At 40.8% G+C, this 14394-nt stretch overlaps 1 protein-coding gene across 1 annotated transcript; it reads left to right on the top strand.

The window, feature by feature from the left end:
• Positions 1-603: 603 nt before the first annotated feature.
• hspb1 (heat shock protein, alpha-crystallin-related, 1) lies at positions 604-6133 on the top strand. The gene is made up of 3 exons (XM_063486150.1): positions 604-1114; positions 4619-4682; positions 5268-6133. Exons 1-3 carry the CDS (start codon positions 724-726, stop codon positions 5422-5424), a joined length of 612 nt encoding a protein of 203 aa, XP_063342220.1. The 5' UTR covers positions 604-723; the 3' UTR covers positions 5425-6133.
• The last annotated feature ends 8261 nt before the right edge of the window (positions 6134-14394 follow it).

Here is a 14394-nt window from a genome sequence, read left to right as displayed (position 1 = left end):
TTCATAGTTTAAAAATATGTGCACTAGTATTAGTAATACTGGCCGTGTATTTACTTGGTTTTGGATCGATACCAAAATTGCAGTATCACGTGGCACTAACATCCAGTAAACAATGAAAGACTGTCAGGTTAACAGAAGACTTGAGACGCTACAGCTTGTTAATTCCCTCTTTGTGACAAAGAAGTATGAATAGGCAGGTGTGAACATGGTGCATTTTCCTCCAGTTTTAATGCAGTCAAGTCATTTGCCTTCATGTACCAAACTGATATTCCACTGTGTATTTCATTCAGGGCTGAATGGGTTCATAGCGCACCATAGTGTTGTTAGAAATAGCATGTTAGCTTGTAAGTAGACGGACAGAAGCCTCCCAGATTCTTCTGGCTCTTTGAGACGCACAGGGAGAGGAGAAGGGGGTTTACACACAGCACTCAGTGCATTGGGCAACTGTTACATGGGAGGGTCTTCCTGTTGGATTCCATTCCAGTGCTACGTCCGCTATAAATAGATATTCTAGCGCTTTCGTAAAACATTCTGGAGGCATGAGGTATGGGGCTTGAGTCTGAAGGGAGGGTTCTGTTGATAAGGGGTGGTGTCAGTGGGTATAAAAGCTCTCAGCTGAGAGGCAGACAGCACATTAAGAAAACACTTCCAGAGAGGCCAAGGGGTTCTTGATCTGCACACAGCAACACTCCTCTGAAGCTTAGAAGAAATTCCCAGATCATCATGGCTGAGAGACGTATTCCTTTCAGCTTGCTCCGCACTCCGAGCTGGGACCCATTTCGTGACTGGCACCAGAGCAGCCGTATCTTTGACCAGACCTTCGGTATGCCCGCCCTGCCCGAGGACATCGCTGCATTCCCCAGCACCCACTGGCCGGGGTACCTGAGGCCATCCATCCTGGCCCCAGAACTAATGACACCGCATGCTCCCTTGATGTATCCAACGCACATGATGGCTCAGCAGGCTCAGGCTCGGGCCCTGTCCCGCCAGCTGAGCAGCGGCATTTCCGAGATCAAGCAGACCCAAGACAGCTGGAAGGTATCGCTGGATGTGAACCACTTCTCACCTGAGGAGTTGATGGTGAAGACAAAAGATGGCGTGGTGGAAATCTCGGGTGAGCACTTATTTGATTTCTGTCACTCTCCTTATTGTATGATTGAAAGGTCATAGGTCATAAGGTGTCATTTTCCTGTCAGATGTTCCTTGAGTGACACACTTTATCTTACACCTACATCTCTTTATCCTTAGAAGACAGCTGTACTGGTTGGTATGCACACTGTCTCACTTTAGTGTTCTTAAGTGCCTCTTTTTCTTCTGTAAAACAAAAACTGATAGAACTGAACAAAGCATGAGGTGGTTACATAGTTACATAACATATTGAGACAATAGAGTAATGTGTTCAGGGACTTGGGAGGGTCAGGGGGTTTTGACTCTAAGCCCACTGGACGCAAAACAAGACACAGTTCAAAATGTGGGAGTTGACTTTTAAAGAAGCTCAGGCATGAAAACAATGTTAAAACAGCCTCACTGTCCATCCAGGACGGGCAGGAGCAAAGCAGACCTGAAGAAAGTGTGGAACTGATCAGATAGCAGCTTAGTTCTCTGAAGCCCTGTGCTCGCTTTTCTCTGAGTGAATCTCAGCCTCCCTGCCTGCTATTTCACAAAGGATCCCATTCTCAGAGCTGGGGATTTAGCTGCAGCTCACCCAGTATGTCCACTACTTTAAAAGGACTGCTGGATCTTGTCCAGGTCCAGTGTTCAGTCCCTGACTGTACCCAACATCTCTTGGCTCAGAGACTGGAGCTCATCAGAAACACCAAGATAAACAAAGCACGAAATTCAATCCAAGTGGAATTTGCCACCCCATGTTCCACCCCATGTATCACCAGTGACCCAGGATGATATTTTAAACACAACAGTGTAATGAAGAATTTTGTAAACACACCAAAGTGCGACCTCTCCGCAGCTGTCGGTCAAAACTAATGACCCTTCGTTTAGCTGTTGAAAAAGTGTGTGTTACACAATCAATTCGGTCCAGTTGAAAAGGGGACAGCTCTCTCTGGACCGCAACCTTTATCGGTTCGTTGTCACAACAAACATATTACTGTATTCAGAGGCAGAATGAAGGGCAGCATTTCAACTTCATAGCAGGGCATCTGAGATACAAGAGGCTGATTAAGTCTGGTGAGGTGTGGTTCAGTAGCACTGAACTGCATGAGTTTTAGAGTTAACCTAACATATATGTAAATTAAAACTCTCTGAAAAAATCATTTATGAAACATTTTAGAAATCTATGAATACATGTATGTATATCCTTAGTGCTTTACAGCTTTTCTTGATTGCTGTCATGCAGCAGACAACTCAAACAAGCCTAACAGAGGCACTGATGGTCAAAGTGACACATTTTGTTTATGCCTCCAAAAGCTAATTTTACCTTCAAAACAACACAATTTGCAAACAAGTATATGAGCTTTTCTAATCAATCATTACACAATGGACAACAAAATACAAAATGCAGCGCTTAGTGGGATCCAGAATCAAAAATGCTTTGATGCAAACTGGCTGAAAACTGAAATACTGTACATGTTACAGAAAATACATATATTCAAAATGAATACAGTAAACCAAAATAAAATCTATTACAGTATAAGAAACAGCCACTATTGATACTCAGTCCCTTCTGTCTTGACGAGTTGGCCACAAGGCTTCATCCACATCAGACTCAAAATTCTCTCTTACAATACACCGAGGAAAAAATCTTCTTTCATGCCGTATCCAATCTTGACATTCCTTCTCACCTATTTCTTGGGCTGCAGCAGTCATTGCATTCAGAAAGGGTATCTGCTCATAGGGATGGTGATAATAAACTCCTCTAAGGGATTAAAAAATGGGGCACATGCTAGGAGGAACTGCATCATTATATGTGGGTGTATTGTAAACCACTCATTGGTGGAACGCCACATTATCCCAGATAATGGCGAAGAGGGGCATGACAGTCCTCAACAGCCCTCTCTCCTCAGGCTGGATCAGCCTCTCATGAAGTGTATTGAATGTCATGAGTCGTTCGGTGTTGGATGGGTGAATGGTGGGGATATAGCATAGGACACCATCATTGGAGATGGCAGCACACGTGGGTATGTTGGCACCCCTCTGTCCTGTGAAAGTGGCCCTGTATCCAGTGAGGTTCCTTCCACAACTCCTGACTTTACAGGAGCCGACTTCATCAGCATAAATGAAGACATGATGTGCTCCCTCAGCTTCAAGCTACATTCTTCTCTAAGTAAAAGCAAAATTACAATGAAAAGTGACTCCAGTTGACTCTAACTGCATGATATGACAAGGCATTACAGCATCTGGCCTCCTTCACAACCTCCGAGTTCCTTTGAAATGGAACTCTGTAGAGCTGCTTCATGGCCATATGGTTGCTTTTCAAGACATGCTTAACGGTGTTCAGGCCCACGTTGTTGAGGTTCCTGATCTGCAATCACTGCTGCCCTGATTTCACAGAGCCTTATGGCATTGTTTGCCATAAGGCTGCGTGACAATTGTCCCTCTTCCACCAGAGAACGGCAGTTCTATAAAGAATACATGTAATGGGATTGAGGAAACAATTACATGAAGTATATCGCTGAAGATATTACTGCACAGTAACATTACAGTGTTTCTGTTTAAACCGGTTGTACTCTTTGTCCAACCTCTTTAAGTGAAAAGCCATGAATGATATATACGATATATATAGTATGACCGATAACAGCGGCCCATAATTTCTTCTGAAACTTGAGCCTTTCCAACTACACCTTCACCTCACACACAGACGTCTCTTCCTTGGACCCCTCTACCTGTTACTCTCACTTTCATCTGCCTTAGACCTCCTCCATTCATGCTAGTAAAGAACAACAAAGGTGTGCACCTTTGAAGGCCTGCAGACAGGAAATAAACTAAACCAACTCAGAAAAAAACTCAACAACCATTCATCTCCAGGTTTAGCTTTCACAGCCAAGTTTGAAAAATAGAAACAGAATGCTTATTATTAACTTTCAGAGGTGATGGAAGATGCCTGTAGTCTTTGTGCTAAGCATAAGAGCAATCTCTGGATATCCACTAGTGGATCACATAAATAAATATTTTGATAAAGCACAAAGTCCAAATCAGATTATGGCTGGACTCTATAAAAGTAACTGTGCACCATAGTGAAAACAGGTGTTTTGTACCAGTCAGTCATTAAGGCAAACCAGCACTCAGAGTAACGGCTCCCAGAAAATTCCAAAAAAGGTGATGCAGCTCTTGTGAATAAGGTGTAATAAGGTGATGCAGCAGATCCTGTTCATGAGGTGAGCAATATAGGTAACCTTCACATAATAAGATGAGGTAAGAAATACTTTATACAACCCCAAACAATTGTCAATTTATCATTTTCATTAGGTGCTAAAGTAGAGTGCATAAATTAAGGCTTAGATTAGTGGAATGAAGTCTGTATGCACTGTTCCGCCCAACAGGTTTATTTTACTACGGTAAACAAGATGTCTTCTTGCACAGCTGGCTGTTCATATCTTTGCACTGCTCCTTATAGCAAATGTATCTTTCAGTCTAGCTTAAAGTATATTGTCTGTGTCCACAGGTAAGCACGAGGAGAGGAAAGATGAGCATGGTTTTGTGTCCAGAAGTTTCACCAGGAAGTACACGTGAGTTTGTCTTTACTTGAGAAAGAATAGAAAGGAATCTTGATGTACTCTTGATCACTTTCTGCCATTAATCAAACTAATTTAAGGAAGATGTGGCCCATGCAGTATGTCAACTACTCACTTGAAGACTTTAGGTTTTAGAAGTACAAATTTTATTGTGGCTGACTGGTATTGCCTTTGGTGTTCGTCCTCTAAATTGAATTTGATTTATTCATAAGTGTGATTAATTTTTCTAAAATCGTGACTCTGATACTGTGAGTCTCTTTAGTTCATGGGCTGATCTGTTCTGGCTGGCGGGCTGCTGATAGCTAAATTTCATGCTCTGAAAAGTAGCAGCAGCCTTCAAGTGGTTCATCCCTTCTTGACGTAGGCTTTAGCTTCATAGGGCTCTGCTGCCATCCAGGGGCCATAGAGTAACACACACTAAGCTGCTACTGAACTTTACTCGCTTTACTAAACGCTTTGGTCCTGTTAGTTTTTCACTAAATTGTAGCACTGATATCCTTTTTTCACTGAGAAGCAAGGTTTTATTGTTTTCTTTTCTTCTGATTTCTGACCTAATTGTGTCGTATTCCTCCCTCGCAGCCTCCCCCCTTCAGCTGATGTTGAGAAGGTGACCTCTGCCCTTTCTCCTGAAGGCGTGCTGACCGTGGAGGCTCCTTTGATCAAACCGGCCATCGAGCACTCAGAAACCACAATACCCGTCAATGTCGAAAGCAAAGGCGGTGTGGTGAAGAAGTAGGAAGAAAATGGGCACCATTTCCTTCCAACCTGTCCTCCTCCACATACACACATTCAAATAGATGTGAGTGTGGGAGGAGGAGGAAAAGGACGGGGGATATTCCGCTTGTAGTGAGGAAAGGAATCAGCTTACCGCTCTTCATAAATCGAGCTTGTTCACATGCCAAGCAGAGGAGAGCGAAGGATTGCCCTAGCTCTTCCCTCTCAACTCCATCTCTGGTAATGAGCCTACCCCAGCAGAGCACACTGTGTAAACACATCTGCACCAGTGCCATGTGCGTGCTCTTTCTGCTGTAATTACACTCTTCATCTGAATACGCAGCTTAGCCCAGCTCCCAGCTTCTTGTTTCTTTTTCTTCCTGACTGACAGACACACACACACACACACACACACACACACACACACACACACACACACACACACACACACACACACACACACACACACATACACACACACACACACACTGTGCTTTATGCTGCCTCTTCAAACATCAAAACAGAATGTAATAGCAGCAAATGTGACAATTATTGGAGGCAGAATCCCAGGAACTGTCCTGGGATTCTGCCTCCAATAATGCACATACTAATCCACATACAACACCAAAGCTCTGAGTAAAGAAAAAGGACTGTTTGTGATCTTGCTGTTGTGTGGACTGAAACAGACTGATTTAAGCCATGCAAACAGGAAATAAAGAACATCCAACATATAGAGTCTCTGCTGTTCATTTGTGTTTGATTGAGTTTTTGTTGCTGTTGTGATACCTGATGCCAAACTGTTCATCCTGTGGTCACCAGTCCCCAGGAATGCAAGCAGCTCTTCACAAAGTAAATGGTAAATGGCCTGTATTTGTATAGCGCTTTACTTAGTCCCTAAGGACCCCAAAGCGCTTTACACTGCATTCAGTCATTCACCCATTCACACACTGGTGATGGCAAGCTACATTGTAGCCACAGCTGCCCTACAAATGACTGTAACAATTTGATATTTAACAACAGCGCCCCCATGTGACCGTCTGATCCCTCCACACAGTAACACAGTGGACCAGGTTTCATTAAAATTGTAACATATTTTGGATGAATAAAACATTACTTCAGCTTTTTTTGTAGAGTACCCCCATTAGGTCAGTCACTGAAAGATTTAAAGTGATAAGGACTTAGTATATTAATCATAATCTGCAGACTGTGATGGTATATAAAATTCTTTTCTTTTTTTTAATGAATCACAGTAAAGTGAACTTCAGCAGATAGCACCCATATGCCCATATGTATGGAGTCAGAGTAAAAGTGATGTTGCTGTGACCTAAGTGTTATATGTACACAGAAACGTAGCCATCTTTTCAGCTGTGCATCTGCACTGAAATGTGTTATAATTCCCAAATTGCGTAATTCCATCATACAAAACGTCTCTAATGAATTATTCATTGCCAAATGGATATATAATTGATGGAGATTTGCTTTGTTCTGTTGACTGAACAAGGTCATTTATAACCATTGCACCAGGCTTGTATCCTACAGTGAAATGAAAATTTACCGAGCCCGCTGAAGTCAAAAAGGCAGTCAGTATAATTTATGAATCTATAGCGGTGGCTGTGAAAGTGCTAATATGCAAATTGTTTCAAGAAGGACTGGTTGTGTTGTTGTTGTTTTGGATGTCTTATCATCTGGCACTATCATGAGGTCAAACTTTCAGTTAGGGCCAAAATGTACCTTTTTTTTAAACTGTACAGATCAAACCAATCAAACTCATTACATCCTCAAAAACCTGATCATGTGCTGCTAACTTAGTATCTGAGACACAGACAAGAAGAATACGGGCATAAAGCTGCATCCATACAGGAAGAAATTCATGTAACGTGCTGACCAGAGACCATTGAAAACACTGGTAATGTGAAGTAGACGGGACCCTAGATACATTTTATTTAGCTTCATAGGCGAATTACTTACATATAAGTAAAACTTGGCCAACAGAAATGGAAACCAGAACGTATCCCATAGCCCGTAAGTATTTGGACGTTGGCACAGTTGTATTTTTGCCCCTGTACGCCACCACTGTGGGGTTTTAAATCAATCAAGATGTGATTGAACTGCAGACTTTTAGCTAGCTTTAATAAAAAAATAAATGAATGAATAAACTGTAAATATTAATATGGACCTGAATATATTTATAGTGTTTAAATCATAGTATTTGGTGATTGTGATCATGCCATAGTTAACTTTGAAAAATAGATTTTCTTTGACTGCTACAAACAGATTAGTACAGCCACTTCACAGCAAGAAGATTATGATCAGAAACCTCCTGAAACGCTTATTCACTTCTTAAACACTGACAGACAAGCAGTTTATATCTGGTCCCAGAATAGTTTTTGAACAGCTGTGCAAAACCCCACAAATATTAATTATATTACATCAATTAATAGTGTACTGAATTGACTTTAAGGTTAGTTTGCAGCTTAAATACTTCAATTTAAATATTTACAATTTATATAGAATTTAATTTACTGATACATCACATTTCATCACAATTTTGAGGGTCTCTGATTTGCATCCATTGTTCTTATATCTCCTTTCACGTGACATTGCCATATATGATGTGATTTGGGGTGAGACACCTTCAACAAAACCAGTGAGAAAAATGTCCAAATATGTGATAGAGAAGATTTAAATCACACTACATCTTAAGGGTGAAGACTGGGACATTATCTAAACAGGAAAACGGACACAGTCAGGAGTTTGGTAGTGGAAGCAGCCCATCAACGAACACTTTTCCAGTCTTAAATGCAGTTGTGTTAATGCTCATCTCTTTCCACTTAACTGTGAGTCAATGCAGAGTGAATAGAAAGCTGCAGCACTACAACTAGTGACGTACGGAGTATCTAGCGGTTTTCATCACTTCTTTTTCTTCCTCCCTGTCACCTTCCAGTCATCCATGTTGTATGCAAGCTCACTAATGCACATACTAACCCTACTCTTAACTCCAAAGCTGCAGGGGAGATCTATTTATAGAACGCTGCGCTATGCACTGAGCCTCCAGCGTGCTGTATAGTTACACAGATTTGACATCAGACATGAACTGATGTTTCTTTTTCCTATGCTATGGACACCTGCTCATCAGCTGTCTTAATCTTGTAAACTATTTCTATTTATGTTTTCTATATATTTGCATATATCCTCTTTGTATGCAGCAACATATGTCTTTGTATCTGCTACACAATGTTCTTCATTCATGAAACCCAACACTGACTTGAGATGAGGCACTGCTCTCCAACCCACTCAGTATTGCAACTTTTCCTCTTCCCTGATTCACCATTTCCTTCCATTTTAAAAAAGGCTGAAATTATTCATGCCAATCCCCATCAATCCAGGAGCTATCCAGTTTTTCAACCAGGATAGTGCCCTATGCGAGGATATGAAGAGCTGTTAGCTTCAGGGCCGCTGACTGGACTGACAGGCTGAAGAGGGGACAGAGATGTTATTATATAATGTGTATGACACACATACTGTAAACATATTCAGTGGAGAATCTGTGCAACAAATATTACCAGAACTGTATTTCTGAATACTAACATAGTTTCTGTTAAATGCAGATGCTAGCTCTCTGTAAACCTTCCGCTCCGATAATTAATTTCACCTTATTTGTCCTGTCTCCTTCCCCTCACCTCCAACCCGGTCACAGCAGATGGCTCTTCCCCCCTGAGCCTGGTTCTAGTTCTAGGTTTCTTCCTGTTGGAAGGGAGTTTTACTTTTCCACTGTAGCCAAGTACTTGCTTATATGGGGTCATCTGATTGTTGGGTTTTTCTTTGTAGTATTATAGGGTCTATTATAAAGTGTCTTGAAGTAATTGTTCTTGTGATTTGGGGCTATATAAATAAAACTGAGATGAGGTGAAATGACCATGTTTGAGGTGCAGCACCCTATTTGTGACCATTTTCACCCAGTGACATCTAGCAATCCCTGTAGACAATAGCATAAAGTCAGCATAAAGTGTAGAATTGAATCTAAGCAGCTTCATCGACTTAAACAAAAAATTATTGTCTGCTACTTTTGATCTAACTGGCCACAAGTATCACAGCCTGCTCTGTACCAGTTCAGCATAGGGCATTAAACTGCCTCGTACTATATTTTCATGCAACTTTTGAATACAACACAAGTATAGTATACTTTGATTGCAGGCTGTTTCACAAAAACATAACTTAAGATAATGTTACATTTATGCTCACCTCTCTTCTGAAACTCAACTTTATTTAGATGTGTAGCATGAACACATCACAGGAATGAGAAGGAAAAGGGGAAGCATTTAGGTTTGGGATGCCATTTTCTTTTTACTAAGGAAGTATGTTCAGGCAGTTACTAGAAGTCTGACTGTCAGACTGCGACACAGTCAAAATGAACTGATTCTGCAGTAAAATGCATGACTATTGAGGTTTATCTTGCGCACATTGCTTGAGTGCTGTCTGCTATATTGGATCTGATACAACCACTGGGAAAAACTTGTATCCCCAGCTGTGGTTCTTGAATGTTATTTTGCTGGGTGAAATTGGTTAAAAAGGTGAAGAAGGTGCTGAACCAAAAAACTTCCTAGTGTCCCTAGTAATTGCTTTAGTTGTAGATTTCCATGCCTGACTGTAGCTTTTCATGGTTCCTGCAAATACTCTCCAATTACTAGTCCAGCTGTAATAAAACCTGAAAAACTGCAACGCAAGCTAGAAATGGAAAAAGTTTGCCTTCTAAATAAAAATAAAAATGTAGCTGGATGGTGTTCGTAATTAAGTCCATCACTTCTATTCAGACTATGACCATATAAATATGATTGCAACCAAAGCAATCACAAGGAGGTTTTGCCAACCAGTTGGAGAAAGCACTAGTAGTTAGAGGTGGTTACCAAGCATCACTGTTGCTGTTGTCTGTAGTGTCTGTAGCCATTTGTAGCCATCAGCCTCCAGGAACCACACACATCTGGTTAAAGAATATTCATTTTTCCAGTGGTTGCTAGATAATCATGTGATCAGTCATTGATCCTACATTGTCACCATGACTGCATGAAAACATTGACATGATGTGGTTAGTGGTCCATTCCGGTACATTTTAAGCCCTGGTTACAGCCAGCCTTTATAACAAAAAAAGCCTCTACTTGTTACTGTTAGAAGTGCTGCTAACTATGCTAAAATGTAAATGCTAAGCACATGAGTTTACTATTTTAATATTGTTAGTGTGTGAATATTATTTTAGTAGTAATACAGCTGGATATCATACAGTGGGTAGAATATTTCTTTTAAACTGGACGAGAAAAAAAAGACAAGCACCAATAGGTCACTGGCAGAATCTTTACTGTAGCTTACCAAAACTATAAGACATCAACTTCATACAACCTACACTAAAAAGGCTGATGACGATAACTCAGTCAGTTATCATCATCACAGATGTGGCCTAATACAGTGAGTTCATTATTAAGGCGTACACACTGATATGTTATTATAATAGGCATATGGACCCATGTCCAGCACTGATAAGATACAATCAAGAGTAGCACCCATGGATCACTGTAGGGATTGGCAGCAATAAATTACTCACAACATGAATATTAGATTTACTGTAGGCTAGCATTAACAGCATAAATCATAAATATTCATGTCCAACAACTTTTCATCTTTTAAATAGCGTAGATCAGTGGTATTAGTGTAACAGCTTTGTCTTTGTAGACTAAAAAATAAGCATCTAGACTAGTAAAATTTTGGGTCCTCCAATGTCTGAGAAAATCTCTGACATAATCTTGAAAAAGAAACCAGTTCATTGCTCCTTTGTGTAGATCATGACAAGACAGGTCTATAAATCATTTAATTGGGATGAAGAGTACAATAAAACTCACTCTGCATTATAACCCAGCAGTAGTCGTTTCATGCTCTAAATCTAATGTGCATTTCAGCAACAGAAAAAAAAAAACAGACTTTGTTAATGATGCTCTACTAAATGAATGATCTTGTCATCAGGTGTGTGCCCCTCAGATTAGTGCACTGATGAACAGGTGTGGTGCTTTTTCTTCTCCATAGCAACAGTGTAGGATTTTGCCAGTGTTGATTGCCTTCTGACAAATTAGCACTCACCAGCTGTTTCCAATAATTACCTCTCCCTACCTGACTGAAGATGTTAATTTGACAAATTGCCATTCTTGATTAGCACTGCTTCCCGCACAGACATCGTTGGATTAATGATTAGAGTCTTTTGCAGAGACAGAAGACAGAGAGAAAGAATGTGATGTTCCAGCCAACTTACCTGCAGGGAAAAAAAATCCTGGACACAACAATGTTGCATAAATGAGCAGTTTTCTTGTTCACTCAGTGTTTTGTGAATAATTAGAAACTTATACTGACATTGGCATTATGTGTACCAATGTCTGTGGTCTTCTGCTCTTATCAGAATCAGAATCAGAGAGACTTTATTTATCCCCAAGGGGCAATTAAGATACAACAGAGCAGTATGACGTTAAAGATAAGGACAGGGCATAAACAGGCAATAAGAATGAGATGATAAATACACAGAATATACAGTATATACACAGTTTTAAAATTAAAGTGACTGAATAAGTGAATAAGTAACTGTAAGTGAATAAACTGAATAAAGAGTCGGCAGTATAAAAAAAGAGTATAGAGTAGTTTATGTTTATGGATGTGGGAAATATCAACCACCACTATCTCTTGTTGGTTGGGACAGCAGCTTGTCTGTCTGGACCTCTAACAGAAGATCTCCCATCGGGACTTGGGGACGTCTAGTCCATATGGATGTTTTTGTAAACTATCCCAGCCACTTCGTAGTATTTCTCATTGTATGCTGTCACAGCTTGAAGGGCCTGTTCTTGTGCTGCCATGATCAGAGCCTCTGCTTTGTCCTTTAAGCGGGCTTTTTAGCCACTGGTAGCATATCTTGATATCTTCTCTTCCTCTATGTGTTGATGGCACCTCCTAAGCAGAAGCTTAATTGTGTATGTTGGTTCCCTTTTTTCATCACTGTCTATCTTCACCTGCCCGAGGCATTCTTGAAGCAGCTCATCTCGCGGGGCTATCTTCCTGATGTGTTCTGAATGCTCCATTGTCATCCTGGATTTTGGTTCTAAAACTAACCCTCACCTTTTCTTTTTCCATTGCTCATAGAGCCTCAGGGTGCTGGACTTTGGACCTCTGTGCATTGTGAGGAGGTTTTGTGTCTTGAAATCAGTGGCATCCATGTCCTCCTGTGGCCGGATTATTTTTCCAGCTGGGTAACTGATGACTATTAGGGCCTGTGTTTTAATGGCTTGCATCTTTTTCCTACTGTTCAGCTAGCCTCTCAGCACCCGTATTACCTTCTGGAAGTATCTGGCTGTGACTGACCTTCGTGCATCTTTATCATGATTCTCAGTGGCCTGTGGGATAGCCAAGTACCTCTGGCTCTCCTGCACATCTGCTATTCTCCCTTCTCACAACTCCACCCCTTCAGTCCAGATCACCTTCCCTCTCTTTTCAACCATTTGACCACACATATCCAGTCCAAATGACATCCCAGTGTCCTCGCTGTAGATATCTGTAGTGTACCTAGACAAGCACTGAGCAACATGGACTATATCACAAAAAGCCTAAACTCCAAAACAAGTAAATTTGAGAACCCAGTCTATAATTGAGGTATCTCATTGCAGACACACCAACGTCTGTATAAAATCAACTCAGGGGAAAAGACTTCTGCTAGGCTGTGTTGTGTTTCATACCAGGAAACCAGGATCAGTACCAGTACATCAAATACATTCTTGGAGCTGTATTCTCAAATATGTGTGGGCTAAAGAATTATGTAATTTTGTAAAGATGCTGAAGTTTGAAGAGTCAGTCATTAATATTATAGGCATCCTCAGAAATTTTCAGAGATATTCTTAACAAGATGCAAACAGCATCTTGTTCTAAGTTTTCAACTTCACCGTATTTAAGTGTTGACATTCTAACGACAGCTACATTGGCTAGGATAGTGGTGCTCCAAAAGCTGAACTGCTTTCAATTAAAAGCAATGATAATGTAGCAGGAAAGTGCTGTGCACTGAGGACCATGGGTGCTGTCAACACTTGGCTGTATAGGAAGAAAACCAAAAAACCAATGAAAAAAGACACCTCTAGAGACAGGCCCTATAAATTCATCTGTCATTCTTCTTCTGCTTGTGTAATTCAGGGTTGCTGAATGGAAAATGAAGGTAACGCTAGAGTGGCCAAAACTGCAGCCACTTGAGGCTGGCTCTAGGAGTGAGTCAATCAGCATAGAGTCCCAAGTTAAAATGGCCAATTTAACAACAGTTATTCAGCTGGAGCTGGTAGGCGTTTGCTAGGTGTCCGCTCTGCTAGTTATTATTAATTTCTGGCTCTCTTCCACAGTGTGTCTTTTATCCTGTCTCCTTCCCCTTAAGATCCCAACCAGTCGCGGCAGATGGCTGCCTGTCTCTGAGCCTGGTTCTGATGGAGGTTTCTTCCTGTTAAAAGGGAGTTTTTCCTTCCCACTGTCGCTTGTTGGGGTTTTCTCTGTGTTTTTGTAGGGTTTTGACGCAACAGTTATCGTGATTTGGCGCTATTTAAATGAAACTGAATTAAATTTTGGCTCAAAGAAACATTCTCTATGAACTAATTTTGTTAAGCTTCCAAATATGCGGTGTCTCCTCACTGAAACATGAATCCATCGGCCTGTGTTGTGCTGGTCAGTGGCTAAACATCATAAGCTAATTTGCCTTCTGCTTTTAGTCCCCCTTGCCAAGAATTGCATATCAACCATAGTGATGTCCGTAACAGGTCAATTTATTGTTAACAATCACTGTTTTGGTATAGCGTACTTCAGCAAATGGAGTAAAGAAAACACAGATTAAAATAAGGTCTAACTAACAATCGCAATAAAAAGAAATAAATAGAAAATAATCCGATTAAGGTCTTAGTAATTCCATGTTCATATGAATGCATAACATCTACAGTAT

This window comes from Pelmatolapia mariae, linkage group LG10_11 (genome assembly GCF_036321145.2).
Source record: "Pelmatolapia mariae isolate MD_Pm_ZW linkage group LG10_11, Pm_UMD_F_2, whole genome shotgun sequence".
NCBI lineage: Eukaryota > Metazoa > Chordata > Actinopteri > Cichliformes > Cichlidae > Pelmatolapia > Pelmatolapia mariae.
The sequence above is the reverse complement of the archived record's forward strand: the minus strand, read 5'-3'. Positions and strand labels throughout refer to the sequence as shown.